Genomic DNA, 22,068 nt, shown 5'->3' with positions numbered 1-22,068 from the left:
TTCATTGCCAAAGCCAGGAGGCCACCCTATGAACAATAGCCGCGATCGAAATGCTATGCAAGTAAACGCACTTTTTGAAAAAGTTCGGCCCCCAACAGCCAAAAAGTATAGTATATGTGAGCGGTACATCAAATACGTTTACCCAATAGTTAACGATCGAGCATCTCTGATTTCCAAAAAATGCAAAAAACAAATTTTTTGGCATCTTTGAGAAAGAAAACATTTACACGGAGTTTTTTTTTTATTTTTTATACGAGATGGCGCTACAAAGCTCGTGCCACTAAGCTGCAGAATTTGTTCTTTTCGCCATTTCGTGTGACCTAATATTTCGATGTCCAGTTAGCCTTGTCACAAATAACACTGAATTTCGGATTGTGGACAATGTCCCGACATTTTGCCGCACCTCTAGCGTAACATAAGCGGTATTGTTCAACACAGGGAAGACGAAGAAGTGGCTCTTGTGTGGAACCCCGTTTTCTACTGCTCTCATTTTGCGAGTATTTTTGCGTGTTTTCGGGAGGCGCCGCTTCCCAGACCTTCGGCGATGGAAGCGGAGTCAGCTAGACGTCCGGAGGAGACCGACGTCACAGCGTCGAGCGCTCCAAGGAAGCGCAATCACCTGATGAGCGACACAGGCAGCGAGGACACCTTGCTGTACTACTCTGCTTCAGAAGATCTGTCGGATGACGGCGACTACTTGACAGTTGTGAGGCAAAAAAGGAAAGAGGAGAATCGTCACTGCCTCCTCGTCTTCAACAAGGACGACGGCGGCAGCAAAGGCCCTTGACACGGCTCATACCATCCTCTTCCTACCCGAGACGCCCACCGACAACCTGAATCGCCTAAACAGGCAAGCCATGTAACACTAGAGGCTCTTGTTCCAAATGAGATCACGGATATGAGAGTTAACACCCGTAAGAAGATTCTCGCAGTTGACGTCAAGAACAGAGCAGCATTGGATATCTTGAGTACAGTGAAAATGCTGGGCGAGATAAATGTTCGCAGGATAATACCACAGGACAGCAATACTATATCAGGTGTGATTTATGATGTCGATGAGTCAATCGACGACAACGATCTGCCTATTTTGGTCAAACCCGCCGCAGCAGATGTATCTATTATTGAAATCCGTCGCCTAGGAGATTGACGCTGTTTGAGGATAACTTTCAAGGGAGGTAGCTTGCCGTCCCACGTGAAAGTTGGATTCTTTCGTCATCCAGTGCGACGGTTCGTTCCAAGACCACTTCAGTGCCGTAATTGTTTGAAGATCGGGCATGTCAGCGGCATATGCAAAAATTCGACCGTGTGCGCAAGATGTTCTGAGCAGCACAGCGCTGATGCTTACCGTGCGACTCACTTCAAGTGTGCCAATTGCTCCGGTCCCCATGAAGCATCGTCGAAAGACTGCCCGAGACACAAGACAGAGCGGAAAGTACTAAAACAAATGGTGAGAGACAACGCAACTCACAGAGAGGCCGCCGCCAAAGTGCGACGGCGTAGTGTCCGCCGTCACCGTAGACGATCCTCGTCTACTAGAAATACTGATACCGTCGCAAGACAGATGCTACTTCCTGAGGCTGGTGCTCCAGAGGCGCTCACTCACAGTAACAACATGGTGTCTGATGACGCAGTGAATACCTCTACTGCAAACGACTGGCCTGCACTTCCGACATTAAGTCCTCCAGCCCAACAAAGGTCGACGGTGGACGACTGACGAACCAATGAGAGCACAGATCACGTGCGAGGTCAAGACAAGCAAGTATTCGCCATAATGAAATCTCTAATCATTCGCGTGTTTCGGGTGTCTAGTCATTCGCGTGTCTAGGCATTCGCGTGTTGATAAATGACATGCAGACGCCATCTGCTCGAGCTGCACTACAAGTGCTGGACGGCCTGGATCCGGTTCTTGCGAGCCTCGGGTAGCAAGCACAATGGCTCTACCGCGTCAGCCGTTCTTCAGACAAGTCAAGGAAGCATCTATTATGCAATGGAATGCCCGTGGCCTGAAATCCCGCAGTGATTTTTGCCATTACGTTTTCACCAATCGATTCCCCATTGTTGTCGTCTGTGAACCGAAACTACAGAAACCTGTCCGGATCTCAGGCTATGAACCTCATGTGTCATCGACTTGTACTGACATTAGCAAAGTGGTCATCTACATACGGTGTGAACTGACATACGTTGTTCATCCAGTGCGGCCACATGACACTAATCAGTATGTGTGTTTGACCGTGAAAAAACAAAAACTTGCGTTTACTTTAGTGGGCGCTTACCTTTCTCCATCAAGCCGTTTCGATAGGCAGAGACTGAGTGACATTATAGATGCGACACCTGGTCCATGGATTGTTGTTGGGGACTTCAACGCGCATCATTACTTTGGGGAAGCAACAAGATCAATTCCAAAGGAAGAAACCTCGTGTCCTTTGCTTGCGACCATGAACTTTGATGACTAAATGATGGCAGTCCCACGTTTCTGCGCGGGCGGACGTACAGTCGCCCAAATCTTTAACTGGTGTGCGGGAGCGGCGACTTTTCCGGGCGTCAGCGCCGTATGACGCGGCGAGGCTGGAAACAGCCTAGTAGACGATGGGCCCAGCTGAGCGCGCTTTGTCCGCATGCGCTTAGCCTCAGACTGTTTCCAGCCTCGCCCCGTCAAACGGCGCTGACGCACGGAAAAGTCGCCGCTCCCGCACACCAGTTAAAGATTTGGGCGACTGTACAGTAGTTGTTTACACTTAGCATTTGTTTCGCGATGCCTGACTCACGGAAGTGATCACATTCCTACCTACCTGAAGATAAAAGGCCTCACCAAATCCGTTCCATCTAATTTTAAACAAACAATCGATTGGCCCGTGTTTAAATCACTTATGGAAGACGCATGCCACGAAGGCATTTCGTCCACACTAGAATTTGAGATCGCCAAGGCTATGCAGGATGCTATGCGCTCATTTCGGCCATTAGAAAAATACACAGATTTTGATTCGGAAATACAGAGCCTCCGTGCAATTCGCCGGCGTGCGGAGCGACGGTACACACGGACTAAATCATTGTACGACCTTAGAGAGGCCAGACGCATTCAAAAGAAAATTCAGCGTCGCCTTGCTGTACTGCAAAATGAACGCTGGAAATCGTTTTGTGAGTCTCTCGACCCGCGTAAACCTCTGTCGGTTGTCTGGAGAACAATCCGTGGACTTCGAACAGCTCCTCAACAGCCTCGTCCATTTAAGTCTCTAGCCCTACATCAAGGACGCCGAGAAGTCGAGGTAGCCGAAGATTACTGCGCAAGTATCGCGGGTCCGGCGCTCACGTATTCACCTTGCGCACCTATTCCCAATGTGCCCCCTTGTTCCCGAGATCCTCGTATGGACGCTGCTTTCTTCATCGAAGAACTGGAGGCCGCACTTGCTGGGTGCAGGCGATCTTCGTCACCAGGACACGATGGCATCACATACTCTGCGCTTGCAAACTTTGGTCAAGAGGCCAGAGATGCCCTTCTTGGCCTATACGACGCATCATGGCGTGACGGCCTGGTCCCTACAACGTGGAAATCCAGTCGGCTTATTCCACTCCTCAAGGCTGGCAAATCCCTGTTAGAATTGTCATCTTACCGTCAAACAGCACTGGCCAGCTGTGTCGGCAAGGTAATAGAGAGAATGATCCTTGCGCGGTTAGAATGGTACCTGGAATTTTACAACGTCTATCCAGAGGTAATCGCTGGTTTTCGACGTGGCCGCTCGTCAATAGATAGCGTTATTGACCTGGTAACATACGTACAACACCAGAAACATCCGAAACTAATCACTGCGGCCCTATTCCTTCATGTTAAAGGTGCGTACGACAATGTAGACAATCATGCAATTCTGGACGCCTTAGAAGCTATGGGGATTGGTGGACGCACCTTTCGCTGGATATGCAACTATTTGAATGGAAGATCTTTCTTTATTTTGACTGACGACGGACCAACGCCATCTAGCTATACCAGTTGTGGTGTACAGCAAGGCGGAGTACTCAGCCCTACCCTTTTCAACATGGTGCTCGTTGGTCTCGTTGATTCGTTACCGGAAACCGTACAGCTCTCCATATATGCAGACGACATTTGCATATGGGCTTCAGGCGTGACACCTGTACAAGTCCGCACACGACTTCAGAAAGCCTTCTTAGATACTGAAGAAGACAAGGCCTGGAGCTTTCCGCTGAGAAATGTGCACTCGTTGCTTTTACTCGCAAATCGATGACCCCGTATGCTTTGCGGAATAATGACCAAATTATACAATATAGATGAACGCACCGATTTCTTGGCGTCTTCATTGATAGAGATTTGTCTTGGAGCCCTCACATCTCGTACATGACAAAGCGTTTGGCCGCCATTGTGGACCTTCTTGCGTTTCTCGGCGGGAAGTCCTGGGGCGCAACAGTACCGTCAATGTTGCAACTATATAAAGCACTGTTTTTGGGCTTCCTGCGGTACAGCTTACCTGTAATAGGAAATACTTGCACTACGAATATTCGCAAACTCCAGAGCGTGCAAGCCCAAGCACTCAGGACTTGTCTCGGTCTTCCCAAAACTACGTCATCGTTTGCGACAGTGGCCATAGCCAGAGACGCTCCTTTGACAGTCTACATTGATACAGATGTCCTGAGAGCGTACATTCGACACCTGACTCCGATTCCTTCACACTATCTTGCTTGCTTGCCAGCAAAAAGGCCACTTTCAACTTTTGCTAAAACTATTGTAAGACATCAGTCGTATTTGCCATCAGAATTTACGCCCGCTACAAGATTATCAGATCTATTGTGGTGTCTGCACCGACCGCAAGTGCAACTGACAATTCCAGGAATAACAAAGAAAGCTAGAGCGCCATTGCAAGCTTTGAAACACGCAACTTTGGAGCACATTCACAACGTGCACAGATTCCGGCAACATGTATACACAGATGGTTCAGTAAAACTCAACAGCTGTGCTGCTGCAATCATCATCCCGGCGCAATCTGAGGAAATCAAATTAAGAAATTCATGTGCGACCACATCGACGGGTGCAGAACTCGCGGCGCTCCGTGCTGCACATGATTACATTACGCAGAAACCACCGCAACAATGGACAGTCTTTAGTGACTCCAAGGCAGCCCTTCAGTGCATACGAAGCCCAATGCGCCACGGACCCAATGAAGAACTGGCCTCAGAAATTCGGCACCTATATCATCAAAGCTATGACAAGGGACACAACATAATCTTTCAGTGGCTTCTAGGACATTGTAACATCAGCGGGAATGACCACGCCGACGAAGCCACCCGATCTGCGCATGAAAGTGGTCAACGAGTCTTCTTTCCGCTTTCGCGAACAGACGCTGCGGCTGAGCTGCGATTGATGTCCCGTGAATGTACTTTGCCCCTGTGGGACTCAAATGTTTTCACCATGTGTAGGTTGCGTTTGTTGTCTCCAGACATACGGATGCACCTCCCGCCTGGATTACCACGACGTGAACAGACCATGCTCTACCGTCTGTGGCTAGGCGTTGCCTTTACAAACGCCTATGCATTCCTCATAGGAATGGCCAACAGCCCCACGTGCGACACATGTAACATCGACGAGACGCTCACACACATTATCTGTGTCTGCCCGCGATACAGTGGTGAGAGACTAGTGATGTGCAGAGTACTGGACCAGTTGGACAATCGTCCACTTTCAGAACTAAAAGCTTTAGGCCAATGCTCCGAAAGAACATCTGCGTTGAAGGCCCTACTCCCGCTATTAAGGTTCTTGCGGTCTACGGGGCTTCACGACAGACTCTTAGAATGCCGCCCCCTACCGCTCTGTAGTGTACGCGCTTTGTTCGTGCTTGTCTCCTTTTCTTTCTATCTCCCCCTTCCACTCTGTTGCTCTTTTTATCCCTCTTAATCCTTCCCCCTGCGCAGGGTAGCCAACCGGAACTACCTCTGGTTAACCTCCCTGCCTTTCTCTGCATTATTTTCTCTCTCTCTTTGTTCAACACATAAAACATGCGCATTTTCAACACAACGTCCCCAATGCGTATGTTTTCAGGCAATTTCTTAGGAAAAGAGTCGGCATAATATGTAAGCAATATATATTTTTCCTGCATGCTGCTAGCTCTCGCTTTCCGTCTGCAGTCAGTAAAAGTGCGAATGATTTCCCAATGTTAAGGGCAATCGTTAGATTATTCTCAGCAAAGTTCACGTCGAAATCTGAAGCGATAATGAAAATGTGGTACAATAATAAAGACACCATAAATATTTTCACATGAAAGAAGTGCAATAAATAAAACTCATCCCAATTCCTGAAAACACATTACTGATACCAATTGTCTATCCTACAATCCCCATTAAGCTTTCTGGACGCATGGCGATGACCATGACTACATCACTACTTATCCGAAGCTCAAAGCTGTGGCGAAGTTTACTTCAGAAACCTCTTCGCTGAATCGCCTGACCTGCATTTAGAATACGTATGGAGGAAACGTGTAAAAATCATCTTGCTTGGAACTTGGATGATAAGATCAGATGGACTATTCAAGAATTGTCGAGCAAATTCTAGTCATTACCTTAACGTGCAGAGTACGACGAGCAATTACAGCGGCCTGGAGTCTGCCGACGAAAAGCGGAATGCAAATACCGGCGTGCCAAATCACTTCTTTATCTTAGGGGGGATAAACGCACTCAGAAAACGATACAGCGACTTGTTGACATATTCCAGGCCCGTCACCGGAAATTATTATGGGAAATCCAGGATCAACGTAAGCGGCTTTCACAAATCTCGATCTGTGTACAATATAGACGCCTCCTCAGCAGTACGGTGTGGCCCTTTCAGGGCCCTTGCTATTGATCAGCGATATCGTTAAATCGACGCTGGTGAAGATTTCTGGGCAAGGCTACAAGGCACAGAATTCTGCCGTATTACACTTCCTCCAGCCGCTACACTTTGTTCGCGACTTGCACAAATAAATATTCGGCTGTGTATGAGGGTCTTGGAGGTTTCACTAGGTGCGTACGAACGCTCGTCATGTCTGGAACTTGATGGATGCACATATTTCAGACTTGGTAATCTGGACCCGAATCCTCGACATAACATTCTCAACTTGTAAAAGAAAACATGGCAGGAAGGGTCAGTCCTTCAAAATGGAAGTAAAGCCACCTTGTTCTACATTTAGCGCCTGCGAAGTCTCCATCGGCTCCCTCTTTTACCGAACAGGAGCACTTGCCAGCTACATTGGGATAGTTATGAAGAGGAAGGCACTGAAGCTCCTTCAACGCCATCGTCAGAGCAACAAGGTCTCTATGAGCTACGTCTGTGTTCCAATGTCGACGATCAAGACAGATTGTGATGCATCTCGTGACGTAGTTGCCACGCCAGATACTCCTTAAACGTCTAACCGCGGTGCTATTTCTAGACCTCTAGGAGCATACGATAACGCGACTCATGAAGACACACCGGACGCCTTCAACACTGTAGGGATTTGTGGTCACATTTACAATTCAATATGCGCATATATGTGTGATATAGTTCTTTGTCGTATCTGAAATGGAGGAACATTTTAACAGCGCAGCTGCTTAAGCTTTCACTCTGCCGTGGAGCGTTATTAGAAAGGTCAGCTCAGCTCAGCACTGCGCTGCTTCGCGTTGCCTAGCAACCACCTGCAACAGCACCAAGATACGTAACCTCCTCGCGCCCCATGCGCGTATGCCGGAGTCGTGACGTCACAGGTGACTGAAGGCTCGCAACAGCCGGAGCGGCTGCACACATCTCGCCTCCTCTGCTCCGTGCTTACGTGCTGCTGCTATGGGAAAACAAAAACTCAGGACGCCCGAAGAAGAAGCGGCTTAGAAGGAAGAGCACCATACTGCCAAGCGAATAGCGACGCTTCGCCGCCAACCTGAGCTGGAACACCCCGCCGAAGCTGTGGCTGACAAGAAGCGCCGCCGAGTCGAGGATTGCGAGTTTCATTCCGGGGAACGCGAGAGTCGCCGCCTGAAGGGTCGACGTCACCGAGAAAGCGATGCCGGCAGCGACTACTCGAAAACTTCCACGGTCAAACCCGCCGAAACATGGGGGGTGCGTACGGCCAGCGCAAATTTCTGGGCATAGAGTCACCGATCCGATGATGCCGAGTTTTCGGCCAGAAACTACGAACGCTGCCGACTGAATGTTGGGCGCCGCCGGGCATCCGTAGAGGGCCCACCTGTCACAGAGAATTTTAAACGCGAAGCTCGCAAATGCATGCGAGGGACGAACGGCCGCTTCCAGCGCGAATTCCTCAGGATAGAGCTTGGGCACAGCTGCGGCGTATGTGACTGGCTCTGGTTCGATGTGAATCTTTCCACGGTGAGCTCGGCGATGCCTTCCGTGACGCCACCTACCATGACGACAACAACGACGTCGGTCGGACTTTGACGACGAGGAGAGGATCGAAGATGACGACGACTGGTACTGATGCGCTGCACATAATACATTCACATACACGTCCTGTGGTTTTTATGCGGTGATTGGGGGTGGGGGCGGAGTGGCTGGGTTTTGTTTGGCATGCCGGCCTGGCCGTGTATGACCTCGCAAAAATTTTGAGAAACTTAGCAAATGGCGGCGACACTTAATATGAGCATAATTAAGCCATGCCTCACATTGTAAGACTTAGCAAAACCTAGCAACGCTGGGTATGAGCCTAGCCATGCCATGCTTTACATCGCAAAACGTAGCGAAACCTAGTGAACCTAGCCAAGCCATCCATTGCCTCGAAAAACATAGGAAAACCTAGCAACACTCAGTATGAACTGTCGCTAGCCATGTATAACCTCCCAAAACCCAAGGTAAACCTCACTATTCCTGAATTAAAAAGCAAAACTCTTTAGCAGGGAGAGGCGACAACGCACGAAGAAGAAAACACACAGGCAAGGTGTGGACATCTGCGCCTGTCCTGTGCGTTTCTTTCTTCGTCCGTTGTCATTGTTGGCACGGTTACATAATGCATTCCAAAGAGCAAAGCTGTGGTGGCGACAACTGTGCTAGGAGAAGTTACCCTACAATTTCTACACGAGGGGCACTACGGCCCACTCCGCGTTCATACTAACGGTTCTCTCAAATCTACGTGCTCGACACGAGCAGCTCACATGCCAGAAAAGCTTGTGTAAATCGAGATCAAGAATCCTTGTCTGGCGAATGCCACGGAAGCACAGCGTCCAACGCTTCGGTTGGCATACTATCGAAATAGCAATTACATGGACATTCTAAGCGCACTTCCACCTTCGTTGTCGCCGTGATGTACAGTATGAAGGCCAAGTGGGACAACTCCTTGGCTGCGGGCCGCACGCTTTATTTGCAAGTGAAACAGTAAGAGGTTCATCTGTGGATGGTGACTTCCACCTCGAGCAAGGCAATGAAGGAAGGGGGTGCGTTCTGCTCCGACGGCCTGTGCGTATCGCGCAGCTGAGCGCGGACACGCGGGCCCGATATTGAAAACAATCTGATGAGTACAGAGGCTAACTGCGCGGAGGGCAGGTAGCTTATTATGCGCTGTATTATTGCCGCTTTGTTCGTGCTGTAGCGAGAGGCACCAAGAAGGTTGATTCGCTCGCTGCTGCTGCCACTGTTCCGCACGCCACCCTTTCGATAGCAATTGTCCGCGCTCATCTAGTGACCCCTCTTTATGTTTGCCTGTGCGCGCGTCACACCATGCTTGCCAGTCAGTAAGCAAGTGTTTAGGAGTTTACACAACCGATAAAACGACTATAAATACCGTGTATAGCCCTCTAGGAATTTGCTAAAGTAAATGAACCTTGGCCTTCCGAACGAAACTGCTACGTTTTCCTGTAGTAACACCCTCAACCCTGCACTATTTCTTGGGATTTGGAGGCAGCCTTCTAATTTATACAAATTTATATAAGCGTTGTTCTGAAACAAGTGCCACATGCAATGTAATACTACAATGACCCCATCAAGCAGCCGTTCAAGGACATCGCATAATTTTATCAGTGGTAGCCGGTGCACTATGCTGACTTTGAAAATCATTCCGCTAACTTATCAGCCAAGTTTCCCTATGGTAGTGGAAATCTGCTTCAATTCGACTTGAAAGAGCTGGCGTAGCAACTTCATTGTTTCATGTGTGCCAATGATTTCCAAAAACAGTCGCATACAGTTCCCGGCTCCTGACTTGAAAATCAGCTTGCAACCTGCACTAATAATGTGTAAAGAAACTTGTACCGACCGTAGATTGATAAGGCGTTTACCAAATCATACTCTTTCATATTACCAGGGGCTAATAGCACTACCTGTGGCAGACTTGGAACTGTGAAGGTACCATAGCACGTCTGCTTCTTTGTGTACAATATAGAGAATACAGAGAAGAATACAATACAGAGAAGCGAGCGATGTGTACCATGTTAAGGATAGTGCACAGACGGCCAATATCAGAGAAATATTTGGACAGTGGTAACAGTGAACTTGCGCAATGAAGACGACAGCGCTAGTTGGCTTCCTGAGGTCTGCAGTCCTGCGAGTTATGCTTTCATAGTAAAATGTACCAATACAATTTTCGGCGCCAACTATAGATTCTGTGCTCGTTTTTTGTCGCTCGTCGTGACATGCTTGCACGCACCTCTCCTAGCGCTTTTCCAATTAGGGAAATCTTTCTTAGTTCCTATATTTAGAAATATTTCGTTTTTTCTTCATACAAGGCATTGAATTCAACTTTTTTGGGTGCCCTCTCAGCATTTGAGCGTCGTGTCTTACTCTCAGTGATAGAAAGAAAGCCAGAATAATTACACAGTAGGTCGTGTAGTGGCGCAGTTGGCAAATGTATGCGAAACATCCAACAATTCGTAATAAACGTTTCTCCCTTAAATTCGGCGGCTAAAATTTGTCGAAAGCATGGATAATTCGGGTCCTACTTCCTTAAACAGAAAGGAAAAAACAAAACCCTACCTGTTAACGTCCAATTCGAGACGAGCATCCATCTGGAGCAATTCACAGAACATCTCCTGTCCTCGGACGTCACGATTTAGGAGAGCGACGTCTTGAAAGCCTATGTCAGCCTGTTCAACCATTCTTAGTCGAGATAGACTACGCAAATACGGCAATACAAAGTCTATCCACGGGTCACGAAATGCAGAGACTTCAACGTCAATCACTGCGGTTCCGTCTCGCAAACTGAAGCCCCGGTAGAAGTGTCTGGGTGACCGGGAGTCTGCCGAGATGCTCAGGGTCAAGCAGTGAATACAAACGTGAACAGTCAGCAGTGCCCTTGTGAACGTTTCCCATTCGGCAAGATGATCTGCGAACAACAATGTTATGAAAGTATTTCGATTCTCGAAAGTAATTGTTTCGAATATACGCGTATAATAGAAAACTCACGTAAAAGCACCAATAACGTTTATGAATGCTAGCGGGCAATAAAAATATTCTTAGAATTCCCTGCCCAAATCATGACATTTTATCAAAGACAGCCGCAGCCTACAGTGCGTCTGCCGGTCTCATCGTGGTCATCCTTCGGGAAAAATATGTCAGCGATTTGAAACACTAAACTTTCGCACAAGCTGTACGCTATATTAAAAATGCATGTTTGGTTGTCTGGATCTTGTACTTACTTTCCCAGCGTTCGAAATATGTATGTTTCAACTCTTCTCACTCACCCTTGATGCCTGTTTCACCAGGTGTTCTCCAAGGTTCAGTACGTGGTCCTCAGTAACTCCTGCTTTATATTAAACATCTGCCCCTACAAACCTCAGTTAAAATCCGCCGTTTTACTAGTGATTGCGTTTGATATCATACAAACTTTCATCGTGTTGTCCTTAACAATTATTTTCCTGACTTCTTCAACAGGTCCAAAGCATGGCAAATGAACATCAACCTTTACAAAACTGTCTCTATATCTTTTACACGACGCTAAATCCCTTCTTTCTTTGCTTATTCCTTTGACAACAGTACTTTAAATGGGGTCTTTGAATTCAAATATTTAGGTATTACACTAACGCGCGATTTCTCATGGTCGAAACACATTCATGTCCCCTGTAACAAGGCCTTTAAAAGAGTGTTACTTACATCGCAAGATGCCGTCTTGCTCCTCAAGAAACTAAACTTCTTAGACATAAAAACCTCATTTGCCCTATCCGCGAATATGGCTGCGTTGTATGGAACCCATACAAAGGTTGTGACGTCAAAAAACTGGAATCAGTGCAAAAAAGGCAGTGCGTTTTGCGTGTAGGAGATATGACAAGGAATTTGCGCTGTCTAACTCTGTTCCCCTATTTGGTCTCACTCCTCTTGCAGTGCGTCGCAAACTTGAATGCCTAAAAGTCCTTCACGCATTAATCAATCCTCCTCATCCTAGAGAACTAGTTGACTTTTTCCAAACCCTCATGCGTAGGTCATCACGCTCTAAATATCTCAACCTTTTAAGCCCGCACTGATTCCTTTAAACACACCTTTTTCAGTCAACTACTGAAATCTGGATTTCATTACCGGGCAACATCCGTTCACTACCACTGAAACAATTCACGCGAGCTTGTTTATAAATGTTGTATGTTTGCTGTTCATCCCATTCCTGCAATAGTCTCATTGAGGCTGATACATGTAAAAACAAAATAAAATAAATTATAAGCAATTGAACAAACTGAAAAACGCGGATGAGCACTGAAATCTGCAGATAGCGTTTCCGGCATGAAACACACGGTTATGGCTATGCCAGATATAATAAATTATAAGCTAGTGAACAAACTGAAAAACGCGGATGAGCACTGAAATCTGCAGATAGCATTTCCGGCATGAAACACACGGTTATCGCTATGCCAGATATCTAACCCTAATATTACTGCAATAAAAATTGCCCAAACAGGTTCTTTGTTCCTAGTGTGTCGCGGATAGTACGCCGTTATCATGCTGCAGATAACACTCTGGGCAAGTAGGACACACAGGGTGATCAAAATTAACATTTACTGATTTCCTAAACTTAAAATGATAACGAAAGTTCGAACATAAACTATGCGGTCAAGTTATTAGCGCGATCGTAGCTTTCTTGCAAGAGTAATGAATACAGAAAAGAAAATTTGCTCTCGGATATCTCGGAAGACGGACATACTAAAAGTATTCCCATAAATATGTTTGTGCGTAAGTAAAACTGCCCCTTACTTTTTAATAGAAACATGCCCTCTTGCTGCAATAATGAAAAAGAAATGTTTCATTTAATTTATTCAGGTGTTTGGCGCCCTTCTCAATTTGAGTCATCATGGCGCCATAACATATGTGCTGGCTTAGGTAGACTTGACATACACCTCAGCTCCAAACTTTAAAAAAACTGGGAAATTTAATTTCGATCATCTGACCCAAATGTTGCAGTGGGGGCATCACCTCTTTTTGTAAGAGTGAGAATGCACGCCTATTCTTGACGAGTGAAGTATCATGAAAGAGCACGATATCCGCGAACGCGTGATTTCACGCAGTTCATGTTCGAAATTAAGCAGACCAGCATGTGAGCACCATATTTAACATGATTCCAGGACTTAGATGACCTGCGCAAGAACTCAATAGAGGCAAACATAAAGAGACATGCAGGTCGAAACGTATTGATTACATCCTTATACTTGCAGCGGGTTTATACTTGAAGTTTGCTTTATTTGGCCATCAAAATTCTTGGTTTTCTAAACCTTCCGCTCAAAAGTAATTGATTTCGTTTATTTGAGCGTAAACTTGGCAAGACTGACACTTGTGCAAAATCTTTCAAATATCTAGTCAACATACCTTTCAGGCAACATGCGACAGGTCTGTTACGCTGGTTGTCCAAATCATATCACTGAATAGGTAGGGGAACCAGTGCTAAAGCGAATTCACCAAAAATGAGGCAAGTCAGCGTGCCCGAAGACCGAGTAGAAAGAATGGGCAATTAACCCATACATATCTCCAGGTCATCAAAATATATTTGCAGAACGCAGTAATAATACTGTTGCGTTCTCAAGCCAAAATAAATGAACAAGTCTGGGCGGGAAGAGCAGACGAGGCTCACAATCACTTTCTTTTTGATGCTGCCAGATTTATTGTGCTCGGGCGGCTCTATCGGGTGGACAGGCGCGCCCCCGGCGAGCCATTTCACGGACGAGTTCTCGCGGCCGCTCGCCGAAGACTGTCAGTTACTCGAAGGAACACAGGGTGCGTGGCCGTGCCATCTGTTTTCCGAGTGTGAATTGAACCCAAACAAAGCCGGCGTACCTCTCGCGCAATGCTTCGTTTACCGTACAGGCTCAGGGGAGCATTCAGTAGGGGAGTAACCAAAATATGACACTGTACTGTAGGTAGACGTATTTTATAGAATCCTGTTATACGTTTGGACCGTTTGACGACAATGCGTGCACACTCCAAATACATTGGTGTGTTATTTACACTGATCATTTTTAAATGTTTGCCTGTTGTTTAATATGGTGAAATAGGCATTATGCGGATAGCGAACGATGAGGCGTAGGAAAAGGGCTCAAAATATGTTCGCATATGGCCTGCCACTATTATAGAACTAGGAACTTAGATTTAGGCACGAATCCTGCGCAATGCAGCTTAGCATTCTCGCTCCCGGAGGTGCGTGTAGCATATGCGAAAGATAGAAGCATGCACATAGCCTCATTCATGGCAATGGAACTTTGTGAAGTTGTAGAATATTTCTAGATTTCTGAAGCATTGCTAATGCAATTGGTCGTTTCTTCAGCTGCTTACGTGTTCCTTCCGCCGCTCCGGCTTCGTCATTGGCAAGCATTAGCGTGAGGCGGCAGGGCCCTTCTTCCAAGACTTCGAGGTCTGGAAGCACGCGCACTCGTACGCTTGCTTCGTTTCGCTGGCCGAGCGTCGTCCTTCGTGCATGTGCGCCGACGAAGCGTTCCAAACTCGGGCCTGCAATACGCGTTCGCAGTGGCGTCCCGAGCGTCGTCCTCTGTCGCCTGCCGCGAAGAAAGTGCACCGTCATCCGGTGCTCCAGAGGCGCCGCTTGCGTTTCCCTCCCGTGAACTGTGTGCGCCCTGGAGAGGTAACGTATACGCTGTTCTGGAGCTACAAAAGGAAATTGGTGAGCAAAGCGCGACAAGCACGACGTTGCTTCGATCCTTTACAGTAGGAAAAAGCACAGCCTTCGATATTAGTTTGTGTTATTCTGCGGAAACAGATATGGAGCTAAAAGTTGAAAGCCACCTAATGTTAAATTCTTCATCTCCCCGTAGTCAAAGTTTGGCTGGGAGACGATGTATTGACTTAAACAATGCCGACCACTGCAGGTTCTTTAAGCAGCACGTATATGGGGAAAGCACATTTGCATACCATCCACGCCCGAACTCAGCCGCTAAAGGATCATTCACAATAGGCCAAAACGACATCGATTTCGGTCTGCCGATGCTCAGCGACAGCGTTTTTTTCTTTCCTGTCACAATTTACCGATGCTGAGCCCTCAGCCGACCGTCGGCAGATTGTCGGTGTGGGTACAGTGTGACAGAGGCGCCGACGCGAAGGAAAAAAAAAACGCTGTTGCCGACAGTTGGCAGACCGACATTGGACTCGTGTTGGCTTAGTGTAAATGAGCCTCGAGCATCGCTTGGCGTATTCACAGAGCCTATGGGAAAGGCACATTTTTTAAGCTTGCATGGTATATATAACCACTCCTTTTCAGGCGTCTAGCCGTCGTGACTGGCAGACGATCACCAGAGGCTTCCTTTAAGCATCTCACAAGTATTTAAAAAAATTACTATATCGCTATTTATAGAAAGCAGCACCTTTATTTCACGAGGAGACCTACGTATCGCAGCATCTGTCAGCAACAGTATCTAGCGGACACTGGAGCTAAAATTAAACATATCCAGTATGAATAATGAATGCGACATCATGTGAAGGAATGACTTCACACTAAAAAACTGAGTGGCTTTCCACTCTGAAGACTGATGGCCAGCGAAGTTGCTTTTTTGAGTCACTCAATGGCAAACTGCACCTCACATTGCACTACCTTCGGGATCGGCTCACGTCTGCTTCACCTCCGCGACGGGTCGCCCCGGCATTTCAGTATCTTCGGGATCGGCCCACATATGGGGAATTTTGTGTCTCCACACCACCACGACCCTTGAGAACCTAGCCCTTAACAGCTTCGTTATAATTTGCAGTAAAATTTCTTACATCTTCGTGCTTCTAAAATAAGTAGTAAATTAATTAATGACGATGACGAGCGCGGCAGAAGTGGCACGTGCGCGTTGGCGTGTAGCGCCGAAGGGCACCAACGAGCCAGCTGTGGAAGAAGGTGACGCTGGAGCTAATCGCGATGATGATAGTTTCGTTTTACCACATGGTTACGATTCTGGTGGGAGTAGCCCTAAACAGCTTCGCTGAAACAGGTTATACACTCGCAACGCAAGCGATCGCTCCACAATATACCTCGTGTTAAATTCTGTTTTAATTTTGTCAGCAGCACAAAAAAAATATCACCGTGCCTGGACTGCGACAGCCCTTTGCAAGAAATAGCTGCTGCGCTAATTCCTGTCCGCCGGCGTCGTTCTCACTGTAAGTGGGAGCCATAGTGTCCAGCAACCAGTGCTACCAACCACAGGAATATTTCCCTACATATAGAGATATGTAGCACAATTTAGGGAAATTGGGGATTCCTTCCAAATAAAGGAATATTTTGAGTAAGGAGAAACGAATGCTTCGAGGCCGCGACGACCGATACGTGTAACTGCTACCGCGAAGGCGTGTTTGTATTCTTGTGGGCACAAATACCCGCATGACCATGTTAAGTATGACTAATGATCGTGGTGCAGAGTGGTGAGGGTATCTTGCTAAGTAAACTACAGGGTACGGATGCCCTTTGGTCGTTAATGAACTATTGCTGTCGCCGTTGTGCTGTTGATTTCTGTGCACTGTGACGCAAATATTGACGTGTAACAGGCGAAAATTAACCGATGCTTCAACCCCCCCTCCCTTCCTCCCTCCCCGCTTACCCACACACACAAAAAAAGGAATAACGTGGTGTCCACAGAACGACAACCAGCACCAAGCACGATAAGCCGGTCGCTGCGCTGGGAATCTATACATGCATGTGCTAAAATTTAGCACGAACTGGCAAGCGACACAGCAACCTCGACAGAGACAGCAGTTGTGACGTGCTAGGGCGAGTTCTCGCATGTAGGAAAGAAAAAATGGCGGCATATTTTCGTACTGTGAACGACATTTACTGTAAACGACCTTAAGCACGTAATTGTAGATGTGCTCCACCGGTACGCTGCAAACGAGAAATCTCATTGCACATGCTTCACAATTTTACATAAGTGTGGTAAAGTCGCAGATTGCGTTGTCACGCGTTTTCCGTTGTGGAAAGAAGAGCACCAATTTTCTGTCCAATTTCAGAAAAGGCTCCACGTAATCCCTATTTTTTATGTAGAGCAAATTACGAGCATGCGGACGTATTCTACTGTGGGTACGGAGACTTCAAGCGAAAGCATGTTGTCAGCCTGACAAACTGCAATGCAACATCTTGTCAGCTTGAGTGAAATAACTTTTATGCGAAGCATATTACGAGAGCTCAACCCAGCTCCTCAGGCGCGGCGGTGTCGCCTTCAATGAGCTTTGACCCCATGCTATACCACGTGACACCGTGACGTCACGACCGAGGAGAAACGGGGCTCCAACTCGCGCCGTCGCTCGCGGCGGTATATAAGCAGCTGCGCTTGTTTCTAGGTGGCTTTGGCTCAACTCTTGCAAGATGGGCTGGGTGGGAATCGAACCAGGGTCTCCGGAGTGTGAGACGGAGACGCTACCACTGAGCCACGAGTACGATGCTTCAAAGCGGTACAAAAGCGCCTCTAGTGAATGCGGTGTTGCCTTAGAAACGAGCTGTTTCTAAGGCACAGGCGTGCGTCGCTTGCTGAGGCGCACATTTCGTTGCCGCGCCGAACGCTGCGTTGCTCGACGCTCACCGCGTCCAATGCGGGGCACGTAGTCGCTGCGCCGTAGCCCATTGTCTTAGACCCCTTGGCGGGTCGACGGGAACGCTGTCGCGTTCCACTCTTGAAGGCGAAGCAGAGTAACGCATGAGTTGTTTCTTCATCTAGCCGAACCAAATATAGCCAAGCAACAGCAGTTCACCAGGTTAAACAGTGGTTCAACAACTAAAATAAAGGCTAGTATGCTTCGCATCCTGGGCTTAACCTTAGCTAAGCCACAGCCATTTTTTAACGCGATAGCGTTAAGGAGCTCGTGTCGCAGAAAAGCCGGTGTCGTCGGCGTCGGTGTCGGCGTTTGCGGCGTTGACCGTGAGCGATAAATCACGGCAGGCGCTTCATAAATAAAAAGCAACTTCTAAGATTGGCCCGGTGGGAATCGAACCAGGGTCTCCGGAGTGTGAGACGGAGACGCTACCACTCGGCCACGAGTTCGATGCTTCCAAGCGGTGCAAACGCGCCTCTAGTGAATGCGGTGTTGCCTTCGAAACGAGCCGTGGAAAGTTATACTGCGGTGTATATCGGTAATTATGAACATGTAACGTACAGAAGTCACAATTACACGAGTTGCGAAGTGCGTTTCCGCTGCATTTCTTCTGCGCTTTCCGCACACGCAGAGCCATCTTGCGGCAAACACAGAAGACCCCCTCCTCTCAATGTACGGCGCTGCCCCGACAGGAGGCGCACCGCGCGCGCATTGGGACCGCTGCCAGGCGCGTCGCGGGACTCCCTCTCCCCTGACGACGCTTCGCCGTGCTCCCGGTCCTTTCTTTAGATTACTATCTATCTCTCTGCCCGTGCCGATCGCGACGTTTGGCTGGCGTAGATCGTTTCCCCTCCGAGACACCGAGTTCTTTGGTTCGTTCCGTTCGCTCAGGCGCACGTTTCGTTGCCGCGCCGAACGCTGCGTTGCTCGACGCTCACCGCGTGATAGGTGGGCGCTAAGTCCGATGCGGGGCGCATCGTAAGTGATCGCTGTGCCGTAGCCCATTGTCTTACACCCCTTGGCGGGTCGACGGGAACGCTGTCGCGTCCCACTCTTGAAGGCGAAGCTTAAGCGTCCTCCAATTTTTTTTCTTTCACTATTTGATATCCAATATTGAAATTAGTTTCACCAAGGTATTTGCCGTCTGCTTGCGTGACACAAAACGTATCTTTATATAAAGTATGTTCACAAACTGAACTACCACATCTCGCAAAAATGTAGGGAAATCAGGTAATTTTTTGAAATAGCGGAAAGCAAGCTTCGGAGGCTGGCAGTACTGCAATCAACAAACAGTAATAGGCCGTGCAGTGCTTTTAGGCCTCTCGTCACCGACATGCCTTGTTGCACCTATTGCGATTTAAGTGAGCTGAATCAGGCCAAGAGCTCGCGAAGATCCAAGCAGCTACCACCTTTGAGCGATGTATATTGCTGCCACCTTTGGGCGATGTACATTATGTCCACATACACAATGCTAGATTTCCTGCACGATGCAGTTTTAAATTTTTTATTTCACTTTCTTTTATTCCTCATATGTCTTGCGGAAAGTTTAACGAAATATGGAAAAAAATAGATAGGATTGAAAATCCCCAACTTGGTCCACCAGTAGGGGTGTGAGGTTAAATTAAAAACATGTAGACGAGTGAGCTTAACACTTAATGTTGACGGTTTCACTCGTTTTTCGACATGATTTACGCTTAAGTGAGCGAGAATCTTAAAAAGGTCACTCATTCAGTCTACACTTTAAGTGCTTGAATAAGGTAGTCGATTTCTGCAGTCGTCATTACGGTGCCTTTCATCAAATCGTGCGTGAGAAAATCCTACACAATTTCATATGCTGCGACAGAAACAGATGCTTTGCCATAACAGGACCTGGCCGTTATATCTTTTGTTTGCAAATTGAAATTTCAATCGTGCGTACTTACGAGGGTTCCATTCAGAACTGCGTTGGTAGGGGGATCTGACGAGGGCTCTGGTAGTGGTACGTCAAGGGCTGAACGCTGACAGTGTTCACCATATGGGGTGCGAGTACCCAATGCAGCAAATGTGATTTCACTACTTTCATTTAACATGACGACAGGTGAGAATGGCTGTGATGACCCTGCAATGAAAAGACGCTCTCCTTCTGCTAGCCCACGTGCTTCCGACAGAGCAGCCTGCGGCTGTCCATGTGTGTTGATGAGGAAGTTGAATAACGGCCTGAAAGTGAAAGTTATATACTTTGAGGTGCTCTGTAACTGAATACTTGAAGTTCAGTCTGTTTTGCATGACTGGGTACTTTGTCTGCTTGGTGTAGGCCTTGTAGAGGTGGTCTGAATCTGTGAAGTGGAAAATGTTCGTTCTGGAGTTCCTCCATTTGGAAAAATATTTAAAATTTATTTCAATGAAATTGAACACCTTAGCCAGTAAACCAAAGATAACTGAGTGGTTTTAAATCATGCTAAAATTAAGCTTTCCTATGCGCAGACTTTTGATAGAAAGACAGCTGCTCTGCTGACTTACTAAGAGCGTCAACGTAACCTTTCGAACATTCAATAGGCGCGGTGAGTGGGCCATTGGAGTATATAAAATGTATTTCTGCACACTTATCTCATTTTTTTTTGTTTCTCTATGATTGATGAATTTCCATTGACAGTGTTCTTCCAGTACAACGGAATAAAAACACCACTTCTGGTTTTTTCATGTCTAGGTGCTATTATTGTCTAACATTATCAATACGACCTACAATGATAAAACGTATTGCACATTCCGCATGCAATAAAAAAAAATACAAGCAAGAGCTATCCGGTGTCAAAGAGCAAGCACTCTTGCCAATATGACGTCGTGAAGATTTCCTGACCAAAGTGCGCAATCATTCCCGCACAACATAACACATGCAAGATCACTATTGATTTAATGTTATTCATTCACAGGTTTCTACAATTTCAGCACCAAGGCTATTTTTGGTATCTTAGGAATGCTTCTGAATGACGCAATAACAATATTTCTGCATTTAAAGCTTTTATAAGACGTCGTCGGAATTTAGGCTTGTCGTAACGTCAGCAATTCCTTGCCCTCCAAAGTACTCTAAAGATAAATTAAACTGCGCTAGGATCTGCCTTTTACTACAATAGAGAAAAAAAAAGTCTTTTCTTTTGAAAACGAAACTAAGACGTAAGACACGTTGCATATATACATGACATATACTCAGTGCCAGGCGCGTACCCAGGAATTTTTGCCTGGTGGTTGCAACCCAACGTAAATTTTCCATGCAAATTGGGGGGGCGGAGGTATTTTTAATAGTGCAAATGTGAATACGGCCCACCATTCGCGCCAAAGACGCGTAAGCCCGCAAAATAGAAAGGGAATAAGGTGTATCTCACAGTTACGCCTGTGAGATACACCTCTCGTGTAGGTTGCAAACAAGAACCAAATCAAATGGCCTCGCGCAGGAAAGACGCGCAGGAAGAATACCGCCAAGAACAAATAAACAAATCAGAGTGGAAAATAAAGATTTCTTGTAGCTTTTTTTAATTAGATCTGCAAGAATTATAGACAAATATATATTTGCGGAAAAATCAGAGTTCTTTCGGATCGCTCGTTTACTGCTGTACCAAGTTATGTGTCAAAACCGACTGATATTGTTATTTGGGAAGTTGCGTAAGGAGGCGCAGCCGCCAGTACCGTACACCCGCGTAAAGCGCAGGACGCTAGGGCTCTAGGCGTACTGCACCCACTTCGGAAGGTTAGAAAAACACCCACATAACCACAGCAGAGAAGGATTTCACGGCTTGACTGATAACAGTAGAAGCGTCATTCAGAACACACTGAATTATTCTCCACTTTCGGTGGATTTTTCTCCAACTTCCTTCTTATATAAGAATTTCTCCATAAATATTTTCTCATACAATGGTTAAATTTGGTAATTTTGTTTTCCTTCCTCTATGGCTGCTGCCTTGGCTCTCTTCCCTTGAAGCCCGCCTAATTTCTCAACTCCTGATGAGTCTTGCTTCCAGTTGGCAATTTTGCACAAAAACTGCTGTACAATTAAGGAAAAACGAGACGAGGTAATGAATGAGTCATATTTCTTATGGTTTCACGGGTTATTGCAGGGTTTGATGATGGACGTGGTTTCACATGATTTTATTTTCCACGTT

The 22,068-nt window shown here is 46.9% G+C and overlaps 1 protein-coding gene across 1 annotated transcript in view; it reads right to left on the bottom strand.

Annotated features, from left to right (window-relative positions):
- Window positions 1-22,068, bottom strand: part of LOC135909571 (uncharacterized) — a 57,170-nt gene that overhangs the window by 2,447 nt on the left and 32,655 nt on the right. Inside the window, exons 4-5 of the mRNA XM_065441546.2 lie at window positions 14,696-14,994; window positions 10,925-11,273 (exon numbers count right to left, since the gene is read on the bottom strand). Coding sequence (XP_065297618.1) covers window positions 10,925-11,273; window positions 14,696-14,994 — 648 coding nt within the window. The remainder of the gene's footprint in view (window positions 1-10,924; window positions 11,274-14,695; window positions 14,995-22,068) is intronic.

This window comes from Dermacentor albipictus, chromosome 10, assembly GCF_038994185.2.
Source record: "Dermacentor albipictus isolate Rhodes 1998 colony chromosome 10, USDA_Dalb.pri_finalv2, whole genome shotgun sequence".
Lineage (NCBI taxonomy): Eukaryota > Metazoa > Arthropoda > Arachnida > Ixodida > Ixodidae > Dermacentor > Dermacentor albipictus.
Note: the sequence above shows the minus strand (reverse complement) of the source record. Positions and strands in the feature narration are given on the sequence as shown.